The sequence below is a fragment of the Ambystoma mexicanum genome, chromosome 6q (genome assembly GCF_040938575.1).
Source record: "Ambystoma mexicanum isolate Mex_15411 chromosome 6q, UKY_AmexF1_1, whole genome shotgun sequence".
Lineage (NCBI taxonomy): Eukaryota > Metazoa > Chordata > Amphibia > Caudata > Ambystomatidae > Ambystoma > Ambystoma mexicanum.
This window is the reverse complement of record NC_090937.1, coordinates 1,437,211,312-1,437,235,035: the sequence shown is the minus strand read 5'-3', so window position 1 is coordinate 1,437,235,035 and position 23,724 is coordinate 1,437,211,312. Positions and strand designations below refer to the sequence as shown.

Genomic DNA, 23,724 nt, shown 5'->3' with positions numbered 1-23,724 from the left:
ATACCTTTTGAGCCTCTGCACTCCTGTCCCTTGAGGCGTCTAACATTATAAACTGTCCTCCGTGTGGCCTTAACATCAGCCCGCAGAATTAGTGAACTACAGGCGCTCTCATGTAAACCTCCATATACTACTTTTTACAAGGAAAAAGTGGTTCTTCAGGTTAAACCCTCTTTCTTACCAAAAGTAGTTTCTGACTTCCACTTGTCACAAAAAATCATATTACCAACATTCTACCCTCCTCCTCCTCATTTGGGCAAAGAATAGGAGAGACTGCATAGACTGGACCCAAAAAGGGCTCTCAGTTTTTACATTTCAAGAATGTCAAAATTGCATCAAGATGACATACTTTTTGTAGGTTATACAGGCCATGAATTGGTATTAGCGGTGACAAAACAGACTATCAAGCTGGATCATTCTGGCTATTAGTGCTACAGATTGGCGGGAAAGGACCCACCGGATGGGCTTCGAACCCATTCCACTAGGGGGATGGCTATTTCTGCGGCTCTGAAGAGGGGAGTCCCTGCAGCAGATATTTGTTCAGCTGCAACATGGGCATCAATGCATATCTTCATCAAGCATTATTGCTTAAATGCCTGTTCTTCCAATGAAGGTTTATTTGCCAAGGCGGTACTTCATTCCGTCCATGAGAAAAATACTTAGACTCCATAGCAGTGGCAATTATGGAGGTGGAAGTACTATCATAAAATGAGGAATACGTGGGAGGACACGATCCATTCGAAGAACAAGTTACTTGACAACTGTAACGTGCTTTCGACTGTTCCTCCCATGTATTCCTCATCGCCCCTCCCATCCTACCCCGCAGTACAGTTTACGTAAATTACACACTCCTCCCATGAAGGATCTATCAGTCATGGGCCACGCCTGGGTGTTCCTTGAATATTTCCTCAAAAAAAACAAACTGAAGCCAACGGGTGCGGCACAAGCTACTTATACTGATGGTGACGTCGACATGGTACAGAGCCCGTTGTGGGACATCGATGCCATGACATCGTACACAGTGCCCTCTGCAGAGAACATTTTCCGAAGCAGTGAAGCTGGCAGGATATGAATATCATAAAATGAGGAATTTGTGGGAGGAACATCCAGTCAAAAGAACGTTACAGTTGGTAAGTAGGTGGTCCAATAGCACAGCGAGTAGAGCACTCGCTTTGACATCTGTGCAGAGCCTGCTGACGCAGGTCCGAATCCCGGCAGGCCCAAACTCAGCTTTTCACACCACATACCGTGGGTAATAATAAGCAGCGCTCAGATACCCGTGGGTTTGTAGTGCTATATACTTGCTAAATTATTAGATTATTATTAAGTAATTTGTTCTTCTATTCCTGAGTTGCTAGTTACTTGAGGGTTCTCGGAGTACTAACTACTAGTACACCACCCACATAGCTCCTGCAATATGGCTTGCTCAGTCCACACTAACATAGAGGTACCCCGCTCATTATCTAGGGCAGCACTTGGAAATCTCCAATTGGAATACACCCCTTTCAATGGATTGCATGCGCTATCAGATTCCTCATCTGATAGAAATCCTTCCTGCGTCAGCTGTGTGGAAATGTTTTCAACAGGGGGCACAGTACGACTTGACATGGACTCCTATTGACTCTACCATGACACTCCATGACTCTGGACGTGACCTTGGGCGTATATATGTTGCATCACTGTGCCCCAGTACCTCATTTCCTATTATCTGCATGCTGTTTTTTGCAACTGTTCCTTCAGTGAGCAATGTTTGTTCTATCTTCGAGATGCTTGGCCCTTAAACTTCTGTGGCTCGAAGATGTCCATCACAGACCTGCATGGTATCTGTGTGTGGTGTCTCGGGAAGGAACATTATGACTGAAGTGCGGTTCCTGTCAGCCTATGAGCCTGAAGTCTATTAGACAGCGATGGGTGAAGTTGGAGCTCGGGCGGCCTTAGTCCCTGGCTCCTTCGACTGTCTGGTTATGACACAGAAGGCTCCACGACTGAGAAGGATGGGTAGCGCAAAAAGGGGGAAGAAGCACTCGAGCTGCAGAGGCGTGTTGTGCCATTTCTCCTCATCCTCCCATAAAAAGAAGACCCATTGGTGCAGGCACGACTCTGATTCGTAGATTTTCCAAAAGGCCACAGCGGGTACAACTCTGGTCATGATGGTGCAGGCAAGGCACCTATTGCGTATGATGGCTGCAGCGCCACGGCGACAGTGTCAAGTCCTACCACCACAAGCTCAACCTTGATGTCCGTAAAGTCGAAATAGAAGACGGTGGCCCTCAAGGTATCAGCACAGAGTGGCTTTGTGGGAACAATCCTACCAGTGGTCAAACCTTCAGTTGTCCCAGAGTCACAATCACAATTTTTTTAGACACTGAGCACAGGAGCACAGTGGAGAAAGTGATCCTGGCCTTGGGCGCACGAGCCTAGCCCCTTAGTTTGAATATGACCTTATGGACATTTTGGTCAAACGCCTGCAAATTGAGAGGGCATTAACCCATATCTGACCCCAACTTACTGTTTCACCCTACGCCAGAGGGTTGATGGCTCAAGCCACCAGTGTGAGCTCTATATCTACCACATCCACCCCATAACCTTCCCACAGACGGGCAGATCAAGAAGACGGATGCCCTGGCCAAGAAAAACTTAGCATCAGTGAGCACAGCCCTGAAGGCAATTAAAGCTGTCACTAAAGACTCCCATGGGCTGATGAGTATTATAGCAGAAGCGGCGGATCGCCTCCCGGCTGGAGAGGTGAGGGATGGTGTTCTGGACTTGATTATCTGTGCAAATAGGTGGTCAAGCGCTGCAGGCGGACCTAGACACCGCAAATTCTGTTGGGCATGGCATGGGGCCATTCACAGTGCTGCGGAGTTCAGCTTACGTGATATGATGGGTTATTTATAACGTGCTTAATACCTAGAGGTTTCTAAGCATGGACTTGGGGATCGAACCTGTGTTGCTCTGTGTCTTGCTTCCAAGGCGAGCATGTTGCCCCTAAGCTATCCTCCCGAGACATCCACAAATTGGTGTTGTCACCTAACATCCAGGGCAAGCTTCTGGGCAGGACATTTGATGGTGAGCACATATTCGGGCCTAGAATCTTTGGAAAAATGTAAAGACTTGAAGATGGCTGCTAAGTCGCTGGGACTAAGCCAGGCAAGGGCAGTTAAGCTTCTTGCATCCCGGATGGGGAAGATGTGCCTCGAAGTGCCAGCAGACTACAGCTTCAGCTGCTGGGGTGCCAGCGCATGCAAAGATGCTTTAAGATCTCCCCACATGTTTCACCGGCTGAAGTGAGGATCAGTGAACTGGGACAGTTGGAAGGAGATGACCTCGGATGCCTGGGCCTTGCAGCTTGTCAGTTCGGGATGCTGTATCATTTCTGAAAAGATCACCAGACAGACCACCACGAACCACCATCAACAGGAGCATGAGCTCCAGGAGGATTTGAGGACCTTGTTGTTTAAGGTTGCCATGGAAGCAGTGCCACCCGAGCAGAGGGGATCAAGAGGTACTTTAAAAAAAAAAAAGAAAATAATAATTTTTATTTTTCTGGTAGCCAAGAAAGTAAATGGGCTCCGTCCCATGGTGGACTTCAGGGCTTTGAACAAGTTCCTGAGGAAAGACAACTCCCAGAGGGTGACGTTGAAAGAAATTCTCCAGGCACTAGAGTTCCAGGATTGATATGATAGGTTATTTATAACACGCTAAATACCCAGAGGTTTCTAAGCGCAGACCCGGGGATTGAACCTGTATTGCTCCGTATCGTCCTGCTTCCAATGTGAGCACATTGCCCATGAGCTATCCTCCTGAGATTGGTTGCTTTGCTGGATCTTCATGATGCTTACTTCCATACACCCATTTATCGGAATCGCAGGCAGTTCCGGAGATTCATCATGGGGGGATACTTATCAGTTGAAGGTGCTCATCTTTTGGCATTATATCCGCACCCAAGGTTTTCACCAAACACCAGTGTCTGGCAAACGGACAAGCTTTTCCAGAACTATGACAGTCTACCAGCGGCTTCCTTCCTCTGCCTCTTGGCTTCCTGCATTTTTCTTGTGCCAGATGCCAGATTGCAGATGCCATCTCTGCAGTGGCTGTTGACCGATCAGTGGTCCCAGTACTTCACCATAAAGGGCATTCTCAGGGTGACTAGGTCAGTGGACGACAACCATTTGTGGTGGGCCAGAAGAGAGCGTGATGGCGGGAGAACCCTTTTGGCCACCATTGCCCCAAGCCAGAGTGATCATGGATGCGTCCCTGAAGGGTTAGGGCGCTCACTACAGGGATCTGCAGGGGAGTGGCCTTTTGGTCCCCTGTGAATGCAGTGGCACATAAACAGACTGGCGTTGCAAGCAAACTGGTTGGCCTTAATTGCCTTTGTCGCCCCTCAGGGGGAGGCATGTCCTCATCCTGATAACAGTGGTCATGCACTACCTCAGCAAGCATGTGCAATATAAAAGTAACATACACATACACTTAAATACTGTACACTATTAGTTTTTAAATCAGTAAAGACCCTTTTGGAATGGCCCACAGACACAACCTACACCCTCAGGTGACTTCAATAGCTAGTGTGCTGGGGACATTAATATCTTACTGTGGGTATTTAGAATACTCTTAGAAGTTGGTAAAAGGTAAAGGTTATTGGAACAACAAGAGAACACAAATATTCTTAAGCAGCCAAATCCTTTTGGATCCCCTAAGGCGCGTTATTCAGTACAACAGGCTAAGCCAAAGTCAATGGGCAAAAGTCTTATATAGGATGTAGCACTTCTGGTAGGTAAGTAGAAAAGCCTTTGCACAATGTTGTAGAAGTCTTTGAAGAAAAGAAGAATCAAATGTAGGGCCACAAGCTGATTAGACTTGTGAGCAGTAGAAGATGCAAGCAACTGTACAATGAGGTAAGTTCTCTGACTTTACAGTATCTTTGTATTGAAGAAAAAGTGCAGCAGATGATTTTGTTCCTGTGCAGCTCTGCAGATCTCACTGTTCCTGGGCCTCAGTCGTGGGGACAAGAGGGAGGGCTTCTGAGGACTCCTGCTCTGCAATGGGACAGTCACCGCTTGGAACGGGCAGTCTATACAACAAGTAGCACTTTGGTGTTTCAGCTACTCGGGACTACCGCAAATAGCAACACTGCGGTTTCTGGCTTAAGAGCTGGACTTACCTCACTTCTGGGGTCCCACACTCGGTTTAGGGGCTCAGGCATGGTCAGTCCTGCTTGCTGGGAGTCAAGAGGATCTTCTTGGAGCTCTTGGACAACTTAAAAGCAACGCACACAATCTGGTGTTCCTCTCCCTGGCTATATGGTTTCCAGCAGCAACTCTGTGAAAATTCAGCCAGCTCCGAGAAGGATGTCTAGGTGGCTTATTTCAGAGTTGATTGGTCCCACTAACTCGAGGGGAGAAGTCGTCCTTGCAGGGGCTTCTCTGTTACGAATTTGGAGTTTCAGCACAGCTGCAGGGCTTCACCGGGCAAACCAACGGTCCAGGAGTTGCAGCAGGCGTCCTCTTCAAGTTCTTCTTCAGTTCCTTCGTCCAGTGGTCGACTGCCTTCCAAGCCAAAAGCCTCGCCTTTTATTGAGTTCTCTCCCATTAATTCCAGCCTAGCTGTCAGTCACTCAGCAGGGTGGCTGTCTTTGCCTGACAGTCAGCAGGCCAATCACTACAGAGTGCATTTGTGTCTCCTAGGAGACTAAGCATAGGGAGTTTCGGGCACCTCCCTCACTTCTTGCCTACCCCAGACACTTGTGAATCCCGCTAAAGGCAAAGCGAACAATGGGACCAAACCTGGTTTGGCGCGCAGAGTAAATCTCAAGAAGGACCTTTCCACAAAGAAATGGCGGAAAAAGAAGACCCGGCCAATTTGACAGAAATTGCATCTTTGGGTGCTTTACTTACTGCAGCTGCGAACGCATCCCGCGGTAAATGCACACCACGGTAGTTAAAATGAAACTACTGCTACCAGCCATTCAGTTAAAAAGGGTAACATAAAACATTTTACATGAGAATCTGAACAAAGGGGATACTAGAGAGCACCCTGTTGTAAGATAGTGTGTACTGGGTCTAGAAAGTTACAAATGTAAGTAGTCAATTTCACTTTACTGCTCTTGGAAACAGTAGTTGATCCCAGAGAAGGTATTTAAACCTTTGGGAAATCTGAAAGACTTCCCTGTGCCACTGCACTGAAGGTGCTGTGTGACACAATGTAAAAGATGATGCCTATGGAGTTTGTCGGACTCTACAACCAAAAGAAAGTGTTCAAAATCACATTAAGATACATAAGAGAGTGGGGAAAAGAGGTCTCTCTCTCCTGGGTAGACCTCAAATTCCAGCAAAGTTGCTGGGCGTCTCTAAGGTGGAAGGAATTGGCACATTTCTGAGTAACACCATCTGCCTGCTTTGGCAGCCGGACCTCCTATCCCAGTTCAAAGGTTGTGCTCCATTTAAACCCAGATGCGTGGCTCTTGAGGATGAGGTATGATGACTGAGACTTCTCAAAAGAGGTACTCGAGGTGTTACTGGATGCACGCAGACCTTCTACGAGCTTGTACACATGCAGGCAGATGAGGTTTGAGGCTTGGTGTAAGAAGCGCAGGATAGCTCCGATCTCCTGCCCCACCACCGCAGTGATGGAGTTCCTTCTATCACTAGCCTCATCAGAAATTCAGCTCAACAGTCAAGGGGGCTTCGTCTGTGTTTAAGAGATCTCTGGATCAATGACTTTTGCTTTTTTAATTTTTACAGTTCCAATAATGACTCAATTTCTGAAAGGCCTTGTAAATGGTTTCCCGCCTACTCCATTTCTGGTTCCAGACTGGGACCTCAAGTTGGTGTTCAGCTTTTTGATTGCGCCTCTGTTCGATTCCCATGCGCTTGTCCTATGTCCGGTTACTTACCCTAAAAGAAGAACTTTCCTGGTGGTGATCACTTCAGCAAAGCATACCAGTGGGTTTCAGGCTCCATCTTGCAGGCCATTTGGTTTTTCAAGGAGAAGGTTTCTCTTAGGGTACGACCTGTATTTCTGACAATGGTGCTTTCAGATTTCCATGTGTCCAAGAGCATTAACTTGCCAGTGTTCTGTTCTCCTCCATATACCTCGAAGGATGAGAAAAGGTTGTACATGATGAACCCGTAGAAGGTGTTCAGCTTCTACTTGGCTTGGACCGCAGAATGTAGGGGTTATGGCCAATTCTGTGTCTTTCCCTATCCAGGAAGGGTCTGGCTGTGTCCAAGCAGAAGATTTCTTGCTGGATGATTCTCTGCATTGCAGTCTCATACCAGAGAGCAGGAAAAGATCTGCTATCTGGGCAAATTTCACCATGGGCGTTGCAGCATCATCTGCATTGCAAAGGGGTTTGCCAGTGAAAGATGTCATCGCTACACACGTTCACTAAGCATTATTGCTTGTGGCTCTGACGTGCGATTCGGCAGAGCAGTATTGCAGAGCATCGTTGTCTGAGGGCTTTCATCATGCCTCTATACTGCTTTGGGAGTCTGGAATCTGAGGGAGAATGCAATCTGCTAAAGGGAGAAATTATTTACCGGTAATGTTCTCTCTATGGAGTCTTGTCCTGCAGATTCATCATAACCCTAGTGTCATTCCATTATTCGAAGTGGTCTGTAGCTGTTTTCTAGTTCTCTGCTAACGGCATGCAAACTTGAAGTTGTGACGATTAGGTGTTGGGTACGGTTGGGTGCCTCATTGTTTGAGTACGGTCAGCCTGTTGCTCTCAGTAAGGTGACTGTTCTTAAAAAAGAAAATATTATGCGTCTATCTGGAAGGATATCTGATGATGAATCTGCAGCATAAGAATCCATATAAAGGACATTACCAGCAAGTAATTGATCCTATGCACCCACTCTTTGGATTTTTTCGGGGTGTAGGCCATAACCTTTTATTACCGCAAATCCCCCAGAACTGTTCCTGAAAACATGGTCTGCTTTCACTATTTATTTCTTCTTTCGATATTTGACATGTTCCTGTTGATTTAATACTGGCCGAGTGTTGAGGATGCAAAGTAAAACACATGTTGTGGGCTTACAAACCTAATGTTACAGATGCATTACTTCAAGGTTGGTTTTTTTTTAGAACTATGTCCATATCAAATCACCAGATGGCAGGGCAGTTTTATGCAAATTGTGCAAGTATAGCAGATCTTCACTGCAAAGCTATTCACTGGCAAGTAACCTTTGGTTTTGGCTCTTAATCGCTAAAACATTGGTAATGTAAAAAGAGTTTGGGAGCAGTGTATGGCGTTATTGCAACTTGCAGTGCATGTCGATGGAATGGCTAAAGCGCCATCTGGGCCTTGACCTTCTCGCTCATGTCTTCCAGACTGCTGCTGTTCCTGGGGAGCTGTGCATGCTCCGAAGTAGCAGCAAAATGACTGCACTTAACTATATCCCCATTATTATTTTCATTTGTATGCAGCAATGCTTTTTGTCACTTAAACTTTCGGCCGGACTATGTTTAATGCCTGCCGCTGAGTGATCGCGCGTAGGGATATAGTGTCTGGATATAGGAGGAGTGGGGGTAAGAGGCCGCGGGTCGCTTTGTTCCCAGTCTAGAGAAGCCCATCTGATGCTCACTACTTTTACAGTGGCCGGTTTGTACCCAAAAATAGCAACCCCTTTGGTTTGCTGTTCACTTTTGAATATACTGTGTGAGTTTACTCCAGTGACATTTGTGAACAGGAATGTGTGCTCTTAAGAGCCTGCCAGTGTTGTTTCAAAGCGGTCTTCTGAGAGTTAATGACTTAACTGGAGCTCTAAACTCGATGTTGGTGTAATAAGTGTCTTAACGAGGTCTGCAGTCAGCCACTCAATTTAAAAACAATATGTGTCCTTTATGGAAATCCCATCAAAAACAAGCATTAGCAAACCCAACAGTTTCAGTGTGTGTACCCTACCAACATTCTCTAACCACGCTCACCCACCGTACCTCCACTCTCTCTACTTCCACCCACTCTACCACACCCTAGCTCCACTCTCTGTACCTCCACCCGCCATACCCCACTCTCTCCCCAAACATCCACGCTACCCCCACTCTCTACAACCCACTCAACCACCCCACTCTCTACCACCTCTCATCCTTCTTTCATACACTTGTATTAGTTCTTACCCTTTCACTCTCAACCTCTCGGGGGAATGCCTGAAGCCGCATGTGGTGTGAATAACTACAAGAAGCAGGCGACCAAGTGTTTTACCACTGTTTGACTAGACTTTATCTCCATAGAACAGCTGTAAAGCCAAGAGGCACATTTTGGGCTTGTTAGAATTTGTATTCTGGTAATTGTATGCTTCGGTATCTGGTCATTGCATCTAATGCATTTTTTTTAAAAACTTAAATGGTTTAGTGTAATAAAAATGGGTTTTAAACGTTAAGGGGTTGGGAGGGGACCCCCATTTTAAAAAAAGGAAAAAAATGCAGTCCATGCTTTTTTAATGCTTTTTTTCCCCCTCTGCTGTGGCATTCGATGCAATTACTAGGAACTGTATGCTTCCATTCAGGGTGGGAAAGCAAACTCAATATTTTTTCTCAAAATGTCACCATAATGGTTTTGTAGACTCGTTTTTTTGTGATGTATGCCCTGGTGTTTTTGCTTTTTGTTTTGTAAGCCTTTTGCTTGCATTCCATGACTCCATCGACTTGCCTTCCTGCCCCACAGGAAGCGGGTTACCTATAGTACATTCTGTCATTTCCAGCACTGCCTGTGACCTAGATCACACCTCACTCCTTCAGCTTTACCCAGATATATCGGACCTGAAAGCCAAACGGCAATCTCTGATCCTACAGTGCTATGAGACTAGCAATAGGAAAACGGGGCTTTAGAACTACACATAACATAACTGTACCTATACTACTTAAAAGGGCACCCATACTGCAGTGCCTGAAAGCTTCTATTAGTTTAGAACCTCCTTAAGAACCCTTGTTAGCATTACCCATTCTCGCTCATATTTCCTCTTGATCTTCAATGGCACCCTCTATTCCCCTTCTCATTCTACACCCCTTATCACGTCCTCCTTTAAAACTGCACTCTCCTCCTTGCACCCAGGTGCCTATAAATGCAACATGTAATGGACATCAGTAAATACCAAAACTATCGGCATTGCTGTTAAGTAAGATTTTCACAGAACTGGTAAAACTTCCTGACCTCGGTCAACCCCAGAACATTTTGCTTTACTAGTGGGATATCTTTCCTTAACACCTCAGTGAGCGGGAACCTTTTTCCACACTCACAGAATCTTTAACTTTTTATTGGTGTCATTTTCTTTTTACTCTCCGTGGTGTCTTTGTAAAGTTATCCTCTTTAACAACTTATTGGCAATAAGTGCCTGTTGTTGCTGGGTTGCCCTAGGGGCTCCCCTTTCAACTTTCTTTTGCTAAACCTGAGAGAACTACAGTTCCCAAGGGTAGAAAGGATCTTTGGATCCCTTTTACATTTTGTTAGGTGAAACCAGCACACCACACCTTATGTGGAGTGCTGGGGGATACAATGTATCCCCTTTCACACTAAAACTGTAACAATTCTGTTACAGGGACCAGCTTGCCTTCAATGGCTGGTGGCAGTGATACCTTGTATTAATGTGGTGCACCTTTACTGCGGGCTGTGTTCACAGCTGCAGTAAAGGCACCAAAATGGCCCCAGTCTTCTTTTTTTACCATTTGGTGTTTCTTGCTCTCTTATTCCTTCCCCTGACATCCAAGGTGGGAAATTTCTTTGTGTGATTTTTTTTTTTTTTTTTTTTTTTTTTTTTTAGCTTCGGGCCAGGCTCCAGTCTGTCTGTGAGGGCAGAAAGCAGGGGAGGAGTCCAAAGCTCCACAGCCCTTTGTCTTGCCTGAATGAGGACAAATCCGCTGGCTGTCCTGATTGGACAACCATAACGCCCCTTGTAAAATGCAGGGAGAGAATGCAGAGGTTGTGCTGTAGTTTGTTAAATACTGCAAACCTGGAAGCTGAAGACAAGTCGAATGGAATCAAAACCGAAGAGGATGATGAAGGAAAAGCGGCTAAAACGATTTCCAGCGACCAGAGAGCCTGCTGTGTAACCGAAGCCTCATGTAGCCCTTCCTTCCAATCAACCTGGGGACTCCAAAAACGACGATACTGACCCAGAGCCTGGAGCAACCCACTAGCCTCGAAGACCTGCATTTGGAGCCATCCCACGCGTTGCTGCAATCTTGCGTTGCTGCAATACCCTAATACCCTGGGACCTTGAGGCACTGTGCGGTGCACGGTCTTCCGAATCTCGCTGAAACTCGTGGGCGTCCTGGTGACTCTCCAGAGACGCACATAGTCTGAAAAGTCCCCTCAACAGAGTGCTGGACCTTTGTAACGACGAGAATTCAGCCGCGTTTCTGTCTACTTCTGTGCTCCTTGAAAAGGCGCCAAATCCACAGAATCGCATTCCGCAGCGAGGAAACCTTGCCTAGAGACTTCTACATTGATCCCTGCTGCCATGTCCCTTCCAAGGTCCTGTTTTCAGTCACAAGGAATCCACTAACCAGGTTTTTAATTGTACAAGTGTCCTCCAACTGTAGGTATCACCACATTAGTCTTGTTAGGATAATTGTATGAGTGTTCCTCAACTGGGTCTTGCTTCTCCTGACTTGCTGCTAGCCTGTCCAGAATAAGTCTGTATTAGCGTGTTGCCTACCTAGAATAACTGATTCCCTCAGTAAAGTGAAACATTTGGGATCGCTTTCCCTGTGCTGTTTAGACTGACATAAGTCTTTGAGTTAGAACTGTCCCTTCTAAGTCATACATACGTTTCTTGTATAGCTGGGAAAGATCTAACCTGCACCTCATTGTGAGATTATAAAAGTATATGCGTTTTACTTGCTTTGAGTTAGCTGTGTGCCATCCAAAAATAAATTACAAGAGTTACTGCTTATCTCTGTTTCACTGATCTCAAAAGCACTTGTAATTGAATATTTCATCCTTGGGTTTTACTTGCCTAGTATAACTGTGTTATCACAAAAGTAGTTATAGATTTTTACTGTACCTGGAAAAAGTGTTCTACTATTCAAAAAATGTATATTGTCCAGTTGACATGTGTGATTTGTACTGTCACTGTACAGCTGAAAGGGTCTCCTGCCCTTGCATTACTGAATGTAATTGTGAAAGTGACCATTGGTTTTTACTCCCCAAGAATAGGTATTTTTACTTCTGATGCTTGTTAATCTGCTTGGAATCACATGCTGTGCTTATAGTCCAACATCCATTGGTAACCGCAGAGTATTGCAGCTTGTCTTTAGAGAATCGAAAGGGGACGTTGACATGGGTGTGCCTGTAACACTATCCCTACGTGACGTGTGGTGTACCCAAAATTCCTCACGCGTCTAGGTCCTCAGATTGTTTTATTCTGCCCAGCTTAATGGTCGCCTTATGCGGAGCTCGTCCAGAGACATTGCTATTGTTCGACCTTTGGTCGTATAATATCAGTTATTGAATATTATCCTACCGTCGACGGCTGTTTCCAGATCTCCGCCGAAGCCGGTTCTACAGATCTTCGACCGACAGTGTTCCGATCGGCGCTGCCGACCACGTGGCCAGGCCTTCTGTATGGCCTACACAGTAGGTAGAGTGGGGTCTGGGTGGACATTTCCTTTTTTAAGAATGCCTTTCCCTTTTCTCTTTGTTCCCTGGGTCATTTCGTCACTGTATATTCCCTCAGCTATGGTGAGGACTCGTTTAGGTTGTGTCCTTCTTGTAAGGCCAATTTTCCCTGGAAGAATAGACACCATAAGTGTAATCAGTGTTTGTCCCTTGATCACAAGACGGTTTGTGTGGCTTGCAAGCTCCTGCTTCCGAAGACACTGAAGGAGCGCTGTGTTAAGCGGTGGGCGGCCTACGGAATGTCGCAGGCCGAGTCTAGTTCTCCTGCTGCCACAACCGCCGATTGTGACGAGGGGCTGAGAGATGGACAGGCCTCCAATTCTGAGGCGATTGACCTCTCGGCGGAGCATTCTCGCCTTGTGTCGTCTGTCCCCGGCCCTGCTAGGCAAGACTCGGGTCCTGCTTGGGTAATGCACACCCCGGCGACCAAGACGCACACGCTTCACACACTAAGAACGCAATCCCAGGGACGTTTTCAACTAAACTGTCGAAGCGGTCCATAGTGCCAACAGGCACACCAGTAATTCCGGCCATGCCAGTTGATCATCAGGATCGGCAGACCTCCCCGCAACTACAGGTGTGCCTTACGACTGGGCCCTCTAAATTGAAGGGCGCTGCCCTCAATTTTCAGGAGTCCGTCGAGACGCATCTGAAGAAAGCGTCCACGGTCGAGAAGGCCCCGGTTCCACCGAAAGTAACAGCGCATCCACAGGCCCGAACTTCACAACTTCCCGACTGAAGTGATTACCGAAAGCATCGCTAGGAATATTTCGGCGGATGGTCAGAAGCAACGGTCCAAGGATTCATCAAGACCCAAGGACAAACCCAAGGATTCGTTGAAATCCAGGGATAGGCAGAAGGATTCATCGGAACCCACGGAGAGGCCTAAGGACAAACGGAAGGACACGCGTCAACCGTCGGTCCCCCGAAATGACATTTCGGAAGGCACTGGAGGGATTTCTTCGACGTTAAAGGAGAAATGTCGACGTTTGGTGACAGAAGATCCATTACAGGAACCCTCTCCACCCCTGGGCCCCTCTAGTTCATGTATTTGGAACAGCGAGAAATTTGAAGGATGTGTGGAGAGGCTAGAGAGATTAATAGAACTGAGAAATCCACGCTCAAAAGGCCTAGAGAGGATAACCATCCTCTCCCTGTGGCTAAGCTTCAAAGAGTCTTTGACCCTTCTCAAGAGGAGGAAGAAGAATATATTGATGACCTCACTGAGGATGAGGTTCCTGTGGACCTAGACAATCGGGATGAATATCCCTTTGCTGACACTGAGGATGTTCATATGGGCTCCAGAGATGGTTTGGGGGGACAACCCCGACCCGGTTGATCCTCAGCCTTGGCAGTCGCCTATTCCAACCCCGGAACCTGATGCCTTGTACTGGATTACCCTCCAACCACACCCAGTCGACCAGCCTCCCCGGGCGACGACCAAATGGCATTCAATGCCATATTAAGGAAAGCAGCAGAACATTTCCATATTGCTACCCAGGAAGCTGTTCCATAAGCAGATATTTGTTGAGGACATACTAGAAGAAAAACCACCGGCTAGCCAAAATGTTCCTGTTAAATTCGATCAAAAAGCGGTTGGCCTCTTCTTTATTGACGCCTGCCCTAACTATAGCAGTAAATCTGAGGGTAGAAAAATTGTTTCGACCTTCCCCCTCTTAGCCCCTTTACATCAGGGTTCATGCTATTCCAGATTCACTGGTTGTAACAATCAGGAAGAGAGCAGTGGTTCCCCTATCAACTGAAGAGGCACCACATGATAAGTGTAAAAGGCTATATGCTCTAGGAAAAATGGTCACAGCGGCTGCAGCCTTTTCCACTCATCGCAAATAAAACCTTGTTGGCCAGCTATGCCGATGCACAATGGGCCTTACTGCAGGAAGGCGTTGAAGTCTCTGAACCGCTGCGAGCTCGCCTGCTCTCCATGGTGGCAGAAGGTAGGCAGGTCAATCAGAGTATCCTTAAAAATACTTTGGATGCGGCAGAGACACCTGGCAGATCCTTGGCGCAAGGTACCCTCCTGCATGGTTACGCAACTCTGGCGGTTGACTGAGCGTTCGAAACTGCCAAGAAAGAGCATGACCCCCTCAAGACCCTGGATCAGATCACCCAGAGGCCCTTTGCAAGGAGGGGGAGCGGATCTAAACGTTCCTTTCGTGGTCAACGTTTCCCTCAGAACCAATATTGCTCGGGAGATAATTGGGCCTCTACCCAAGAAGCCAAAACCTACACCACCCTGTATCTCCCAAGAGGCCAACGATGTGGTAAAGGAAGGGGTCGAAATTGTAGCCCTCGAGGCTCCCCGGCCTCAGGCCAAAAATGACTGGCAGATCTAGGTCCCCTCCCATGCCTCCCCAGTCGGGGGCCGGCTAACATTTCTTCGAGTATGGGAGGGGATTACCACAGACCAGTGGGTACTCGAGACCGTTGCCCACGTGTACTGTATAGAATTCGGCCAGTGCCCCCAATTCAGACTGCCACGAGCAAGACGCCTGATGCCAGAACATCCGCGCATCATGCTACAAGAAGTTTGAGACCCTGCAGGAAAAGGACGCCATAGAAGTCTTGCCTATTCTACAGGTAAACCAGGTTATTTATTCAGTGTACTTCCTTGTACCCAAAACGGATCTCACCATGCGCCCTGTACTAGATTTGCGTCCCAGCGAATAAATTTGGCCAGCCCCAAAAGTTTTGCATGGTCACTCTGCAGGAAGTAATTCCCCTGCTCACACAGGGGATTACATGGCAACATCGGACATGAAAGATGCATACTTTCATATTTCAATGTTGCTGGCTCACAGAAAATACCTCAGATTCATAATACAGGACAAGCACTATCAGCTCACGGAACTACCCTTCGGCATAGCCTCAGCACCAAGGGTGTTTACAAAGGTAGTGGCAGCAGCACACCAGCGCAGGTTATCCATCCCGTTTATCATTACCTCGACAACTGGCTCATAACAGGGGATTCTTACGAAACATGCCTGTCAAATACCCAAAAGACGATAGACCTCTTATTCAGCCTGGGATTCTCCATCAACGAGAAGTCCAGCTTGGACCTCAGTCAAGTCGAGCAGTTCCAAGGGGCTCCAATTCGAACAAAGGATGGCCTCATCTTCCCGTCCAACGAGAGGGTCCAAAACTTGCGGTTTCAGATCCCTCAATATGTAGCCAGTCGAGAGGTGACAGTACGCAAGGCTATGAGACTGTTAGGAATGATGGTGTCATCCATTTATTTGGTTCCTCGCGCTCGCGTCCAATGCAGGAGTGGCTCAACAGGCAGTGGTGTCAGGCCAGCGAACAATGGGACGATCTAGTGGGTGTCTCGCTAGCCCTCGTTCACTCTCTGCGGTGGTGGTCAGGCAGAACCTCTTGAATGGGAAATCCTTAATCACCCCCGCATTGGAGGCCACTCACTACAGACCTATCTCTCTCAGGGTGGGGATCTCACCTGCTTCAACAGACAGCCCACAGACTTTGGTCGTCAGACTTAGCATCCAACCACATAAACCTGTTGGAACTGTTAGCAGTCTTCAAAGCACTGAAGGCTTTTGAAACACAACTGCAGGGGAAGCCGGTCCTGATCCTCAGACAGAACCACGGCCATGTACTAGCTGAACAAACAGGGGGGCACTCACTCTCCAGGGCTGTTCAAACTGTCCCAGACCAGAACACATGTTCCTGGTATCTCGACATGTTCCAGGGGAACTCTATCTTCTGGCAGAGATTTCCCACTACCCTTGGAGTATGAATAGCGATTACACGAAGACATGGTCTCCAATGTTTTTGCAGAATGGGGCTTTCCAGAGATCGACTTGTTTGCAACTCTGGATCACATGGTCAGGGAAATTTGTTTACACACTCAGTCCTCCCCTATCCCCCTCCCCCGACTCCCCTAATCAACAAGATAGTGCACAAGATGCACCAGGTACCAGTCACCATTATATTGGTGGCCCCCATGTGAGCCCGCCAACCCTGGTTTGCTCAGCTGATGGAGCTGTCTCCATCTCCCCCAGTGAAACTACCTTGCCCATACAACATGTTGTCTCAGGACAAAGGGGAATACACTTCACCCATGCCCGCAAACATTGAACTTAGCGGCCTGGCTCCTGCGGTCATAGAGTTTGGACATCTACAACTCCCTCAGAGATGCATGAACATACTTAAGGAAGCGAGAAAACCTAACACCTGATCTTGCTATTCCAGTAAATAGAAACGCTTTATCTGGTGCAATACCAAGGGCATCAATCCCATTGACTGCTATCCTACTCACATTGTATTGTGCCTGACTCACTTGCTTGACTCGGGCCTGGTTTTTAATTCCCTTAAGGTTCACTTCGCTGCTCTTTCAGCCTACACTACGTCACAACAAAAAGCGTCATAGTGGAAGATAACCGTTATTGAGGCTTTCATGGAAGGGGTCGAGAGGATTCACTCCCCATTTCAAATCCAGCTGCCGAATTGGACCTGACTGTGTTATTAACCAGACCTATGAGGTTTCCATTTGAGCCTATGCATAAGGCAAGTCTTCAAGGTCTTACTATAAAACAGCCTTCCTAGTGGCTATTGCTTCTATAAGAAGGATTAGTGAACTACAGGCCCTTTCAGTTCTAGACACACGTTACATTACAGAGATAAAGTGGTTCTGCACACTCGCCCACGTTTTGCGCCTACATTCATCTCCCTAGTTCCATGTGAACCAATCAATAGAACTGCCTACTTTCTTCCAGAACACTAACGTGGCTGAGAGAAGCCTACACACATTAAATGTGCGCAGGGCAGTCATGTTTTACCTTGACAGAACTAAATCACTGAAAAAGACAAACCAATTTTTCGTTTCAGTGGCAGCTGGTAGAGAAGGGAATCCTGTCTCTAAATCAGCAATCTCAAGGTGGATTGTCGAATGCATCACACTGTTGCTCTCTTGCTAAGCGAGAGCTGCCCTTTAAGCCTAGAGCGCACACTACTCTGGGCACTGGGGCTTCCATAGCATTCATTGCAAATGTTCCCCTACAGTCCATTTGCAAAGCGGCAACCTGGAGTTCTGTACAAACCTTTACAAAACACGGTTGCCTAGACACTCATTCTAGGTCTGATTCTCAGGTGGGACAAGCAGTACTAAGACCTCTTCACTACTGTTCCTTCTCACAACCCACCTCTAACTCCGGGTACTGCTCGCTAGTCTATGCACAGCAGGTGATTCTAAGCAGGTTAACTAGCATCAGAAGACATGCATTACTTACCGTAAAAGCATTTCTGATGATTGTATCTGCCTAGAGTAACATGTGCCCATCCTTCCTTCCTTCAAATGCTTTTACGGTAAGTAATGCATGTCAAACGGTGTTTCAGTGTTTCTTTGGACCATTTGTATTACAATTTCATTTGTACTTATTCTACAGCTCTCTGTCCCTCCTAAAATAAGCCTGGCTGCTCTGTCTACGGTACCCTGAACTCGGGTGGTACAGCCCGTCTTAAGGGTGCAGTCTTGTACTGCCTCAGTTGAATGGTTTTACCAGGCCCTTAGTTGGACTTCAGAAAAACTTTCCTAACAATTGCCAATGCTTGTTTAAATTAGACTTGGGGATTTTGAGGCCACTTTCACTAACTGTTACTATGCGTTTTGCTGACCACGTTTTACCATGTTTTACAAAATGTAATCATTTTAGGGTTTGCAATGGAAGTTTGAAAATAAATGCTTGTATAATTTTCCTAAAACACTTTATTTATTTTTTAGTTGGATTTGAGCAGTCTGTAGAAATGGATTACTTGGAACAATTTGGTGCCGCTTCTGTAAGTAGATTTTTACCTTTACAAACAAAATTGTGTCTTTAGGGAAATCCAAAGCGTCCTAAGCCCAGCAATCTACAAATTGTCTAAACGTTGCTGTGAGTTATGTTTTTACTCTATTGAGTCTTCAGTAACATGCCAGTTGACTGGCTTCCGCTTGGCAGAGTGAGCAAGCACCTTAAAGTGGAACTATGCTTTGTATGTGCTTTAGTGAAGGACATGGGTACTAATAGAATTATTTTGTAAATCTGTGAGAATCTATTCCTTTAATAAACATTTAAAAGGACGGGCACCATTAATGCAATTTCCCCAATGTGTGGACCTTACTGGAAGTAACGTTTGTGCTGGTAAATCCTGTCTGCCCTTCCTCCAGACTGGTTACACATCTGTACCTAGAACGGTATAATCTTATGAAATGCATAGAAAAAGATTATGGGTTGGGTACTTGGGCACACAGGAGCTCCCTACAGTACTGCCACTGGCCTCCAAAAGTGCACTTCCTTGAAGGTTTATATTTTTGTTTTTGTAACTGTTTGTGGGCAACTTCCTTTCAGTTTGTGCTTTCAAGGAAAGGCATCAGCGCTATGTGGATGTCTTCAGTACTTTAGGCCCTCTTTCCATCAAAATGTTTTTTGCAAAAAGGAAATAGTTGGAGTAGACTTGTTAGGCAAAGTTTGTATGCAGGTAATCACCACAGCTGTGCTGCTTCGGAAAATATTCTACATCGATACGCTGTCCTCGAGGGCCTCCGTCGAGCCGACGTCACCGGATGTTATAAGTAGGACGTACACCGCCTGTAGCCTCGGTTCCGTTTTTTCCGTGAACGTGTTCGCTTCGGAGATCTTGGCGCGCCTCGGCTCTTCCGAGTTCTATTCTTTCGGTTCTTCGAACCTGTTCGTTTGTGAAGATTTCCATGATGTCTTTGTCATCTACACCCCGCGTCCCAGTTTTAAGAAGTGTCGGGACTGCGGTTCCAAGATGTTGTTGACTGACTCGCACAACGCCTGCCTCTGGTGCCTCGGTGAGGACCACAACACGGATGACTGTGTAGACTGCCAGTCGCTTACGTCGAAGCCCTTGCGGGAGCGTAAGAAGAAGCTTTCTGTCAGTAAGGTGACCAAGCCCCCGGAAGTCGAAAGCCACTGGGCTTTCGACTGACTATTCGCGGGGCGGCTCACCGCATCATCGGCATAAGTCTGGGGGGGGTCTCGGTCCCGGAGTGGCTCCCGCCATTCCTTTGCCTCTTCGAGGCACTCACGGAAGCGCCGTCACCGGTCTCCTTCCCCGTCCGAGGACTCCGCCCGTCGGCGGGTTGCTTGTCCCAACAAGCATTCCACTCCTGCGGAATGGGATTCATTTCGTCAGGAGATTATGGGGATTTTTCAGTCGCAGGCTCCATTCCGTCCGCGCTGTCGAAAGTGCTGGCGGTGACCGTGCTAGAGCCACCACTCGCACGCCTTTGGGCTCGGGTGGTCGGTGCGATCAACGAGCACCTTCGAGGGCTCGATTAGACAAGGTGAATCGCTGTAGACATGCGCGCTCCAGGTCCCGATCCTCGAGACCGTCGGAGCCTGTGAGGTCTACGAAGAAGGCGCCGAGGTCGTCGAGGGACTCTCTCGAGGCTCCACCTCTGAGGTAGCCGTCGACGCCATCAGCGCCCAGGCTGTCGAAGGACACGTTTGGGGCTCCGCCCTCAAGGACTGTGTCGAAGCAGCTGACGCCGATTCCATCGACGCCTTTCGAAGCTGCTTTGACAGAGGTACCCCGTGGCACAGTGGAACCCTCTAGAAAGGCTCTGGCCAAGTATAAAAATGTCTTTGTCCCTTTTTTTATGCCCCCATTCCAGCCTATGGATTATATTTCTGAGGTGGAAGAAGGGTCTGAGGAAGGGAGGTTTGGTTCCTGATGAGGTACCTGACGAGATTTTGTCTGTTCATAGCCAGATTGAAGACCTGCGTCAGTCGTTGCACGACGCCAGTGGTCTGGGCACCTCTCTGGAGGTGGAGTTCGGTAGGCCTGAGCCTGGCACCCAGGCCGAGTCCTCGTACCGGCGCCTTATGTTGAGGGTGACGGAATACTTGGGGTTGTCTGCGCCACCTGTGAATTTTCTGCAGGATGACCTGATGGATATCCTTGACCAAGGTCCACCAACTGACCCGGTACTGCCATTCCATATGGCCTTGCAGAGAGGGGTGGCAGCGGCTTGGACTGCAAGTCTTTGCTGAAGAAATATCGTCCAGCCAATAGCGACCCCAGCTACTTGGCTACGCACCCCACTCTGGAGAGTTTGGTGGTGCAGGCGGCTACGGCCCCGGCAAAACAGGCATTGTACCCCACCATCCCTCCTGATAGGGACGACAAGCGTTTTGATGGCTGAGCGAATAAAGTGTTTTCTTCTCCAGCATGGGTGCTGGCATAGATTCACATGCTCATGAATATTCCCCGTCAGGCTGTGAATCCTCGTTTCTGATCTGTCTTTCCTAGTAGTAACCAATCACTGATCTCTGGGTCATACTGCCCACAGCCAATGACTGCCCTCTCCCTAAGCCCCGCCTCCAGCAGCCATCCTCAGATTTTTACCGCACGTTCAAGTGTTGGGAGTCCTCGTGCTTAGCTCTCAAGCTTTTGCTGCATTTTCACGCTTTTTCAAAGAGAATTTCTCATTTTTCGGTTAAATTGAGCCTCAAGCTTCACCGTCTTTACATCCGATCTTCGGGGACCCGTTCGGAAGTTTTTTATGCCCCTCAAGGGTAAAGATTTCGTCAAACGACGTTTTTGGAGGATTCCAGAAGTTTCTGAGGCCTACCCCGGACATGGCCCAGGAGAAAGGGAGCCCGACACCCGGGAAGCTGTTCAGGGCCTGCCGTGGATGCCAGCTGCAGAACGTGTTCAAGGAAGATGAGCATTCCTTATGCCTCTGTCTTCACGAGGACAAAACGCGCGTGGAGGAGGACTGTGCGTTTTGTGGGAACAGGTCGGAGCGGACCATGAGGGACCGCTATCTTCGTCTCGCCAACTGGCTGGAGGGAAAGAGCCCGTCAGGTGAGAAGAAAAAGAAGAATTCCGAGCGGTCTTCTAAGTCCTGTGAGGGTGCCCCAGCGACGGGGGCCCAACAGAAGGCTAAGAACCACGGGCACCGGGACCGCCGAACGGTCGGGCTCCTCAGCTGCCAGGCAGGGCGCACCCTCCCCGGCGCCATCGACCACGAGCCAACTCTCTGGCTCGGGTAAGAGGAAATCCGAGAACCCGGCCAAGCTTCTGGAAAGGCCCCGGTCGATCTTGAAGATTTCGGCTGAGTGGGAGCGAGGCGGGGAGCCCTCCCCCAAGGTGAAGGCCACAAGCAAGCAGTCGGTGACTAAGGCCTTGATTCACCCAGCCAAGGCCTCTATCAAGGAGGTTGCGGCAACCCTGGCGCAGCCTGCGGAGGTTACACCTGTGGTAGCGGCCTCAGGGCCCAGAGTCTCCCTGCCACCTCGGAGGGAGGCATCTTTCAAGCCCATCGCCCCACGAAAACCCCGGCAGAGAAAGAGGGGGGGCCAGTGGCCGTCGTGTATTAAGACACAACCTCCGAGGAGGAACTTGTTGAAGCCCCTGCGAGCCACGAAGCGGGCATGGAGGAGGACCAGCCCGTCGAAAGGCATCCCGACGAGGAGGACGATGGAAGCAACAACGGCGCCAACGGGACCCCAGACCAACAGTCGCGCCCGTCGCAGCCAGTGCCGCAGGACAACTCGGCGGCCATTTTGATGGCAATTCAATCCTTATGCTCTGAAATAAAGACTAGATTGCTTTACCCCTGACGGGGGAGCCGGAACCAGGCCCGACGGAGGAGCCAGGGGCAGGGCCGTCGGGAAGTCCACCACCCAAGAGAAGAACACATCCTCCTGCACCCTTCCAGCCCTCAAGGCCTGCTCTACCCTCCTCCCCGTCCACGGTCCGCAGGGATGACACTGCCACGACGGTCACGGACGACTAGGGCGGCGGCGGCGGGGTAGACCTCCCGTCGTCCCCTCCTCCCCGGGCTTTCCCGCCCGGTGAGATTGGATCCTTCCATGCGATGATCTCCAGGGCATCCAAGCTTTTCCAGCTCTACCCCGAAGAAAAGGAGGGGTTTCTCTATCAACGTGGAGAGACCAAGAGGAAGACGGTCCTCGCGGTACCTCTACGGGATGACATATGGGACGAGGGGCTCTCCCTCATCATCCACGACGCCGGCAAAAAGTGACCTGTATGAAAAGAAGTACCGGGTCCCCGACGAGGCCCCTCTATGCCTTAGAGCACAGCCGACCCCTGATTCAGTCGTCTCGGCGGCGGCCAGGGAGAAGGCGGGGGGCATCGACATCGACTTCACCGCCAGACGGCAAGGGAAAGAAGCTCGACGCGATGGGACGACGAGTCATCACATCGGTGGCGACGACGTTTGAGGCGGCCAACGCCCTGGCTATCGTTGCCCGTTACGACAGGGAACTTTTGGTATAAAATCGCTCCCTTATTGGACTTCCTGCCGGACGACAAGAGGGTAGAAGCCCTGGAAATCCTGCAAGAAGGCGAGTTGGCGTTGGACCACGCCATAACGGTGGCGATGGACATCACTGACACCGGTTTCCGCTATTTGGGCAACTGTGTTTGCCTCAGACGGCGCGGATGGCTGAAGGCGACGGATTTCCGCCAGGACATACAAGCCAAAGAGTTGGACATGCCCTTCGACGGGAACAACCTGTTTGGGAAGACAGTCGACGGCCGTCCTTTCGGAACACCAGAGGCAATCAAGGGGCCTCCAAAGGTTCCGGCAGCGGCTCCTCTACCTACCGTCAAGCGGCCCGTTCCTCGTTGCTGGAGGCCTATAGAGGACGGGGCAAGTCTGGAGGTTCCCGCCGTCGTCGCCAGGGAGGTCAATTAGGCCTCGAAACGGGACTGAACCGACAGTGGCGTCGGGCCCCCACCGAAGCACCCGGTGGGAGGCCGGCTGGCGAAGTTCGTCAGCGTGTGGGAGTCCATCTCCACAGACCATTGGGTGCTGGATACCCTGGCCCAGGGGCATGCCCTCGAGTTTCTAAAGAAGTGACCTCGCGTGCCACCTGTGGCCAAGAAGGAAAGCCATGTACCCCAGCTGCTGTTGGAGGTAAGGGCGATCCTCAAGAAAGGTGCCATCGAGCTTGTTCCAAAGAGACTTCAGGGCTCCGGTGTCTACTCAAGATACTTTATCGTAAAGAAGACGGGAGGTTGGCGTCGCATCCTGGACCTGCGGCGACTGAACAAGTACATCAAGGTTCAGAAGTTTCGGATGGTCACCCTCCAGC

At 48.8% G+C, this 23,724-nt stretch overlaps 1 protein-coding gene across 4 annotated transcripts in view; it reads left to right on the top strand.

Annotated features, from left to right (window-relative positions):
- TACC3 (transforming acidic coiled-coil containing protein 3) overlaps positions 1 to 23,724 on the top strand; it is a 623,382-nt gene that overhangs the window by 295,906 nt on the left and 303,752 nt on the right. For all 4 annotated transcript variants that reach the window (XM_069632144.1, XM_069632146.1, XM_069632143.1 and 1 more), the window contains one exon: positions 18,372 to 18,427. In XM_069632144.1, the coding sequence (XP_069488245.1) occupies positions 18,372 to 18,427 (56 nt within the window). The remainder of the gene's footprint in view (positions 1 to 18,371; positions 18,428 to 23,724) is intronic.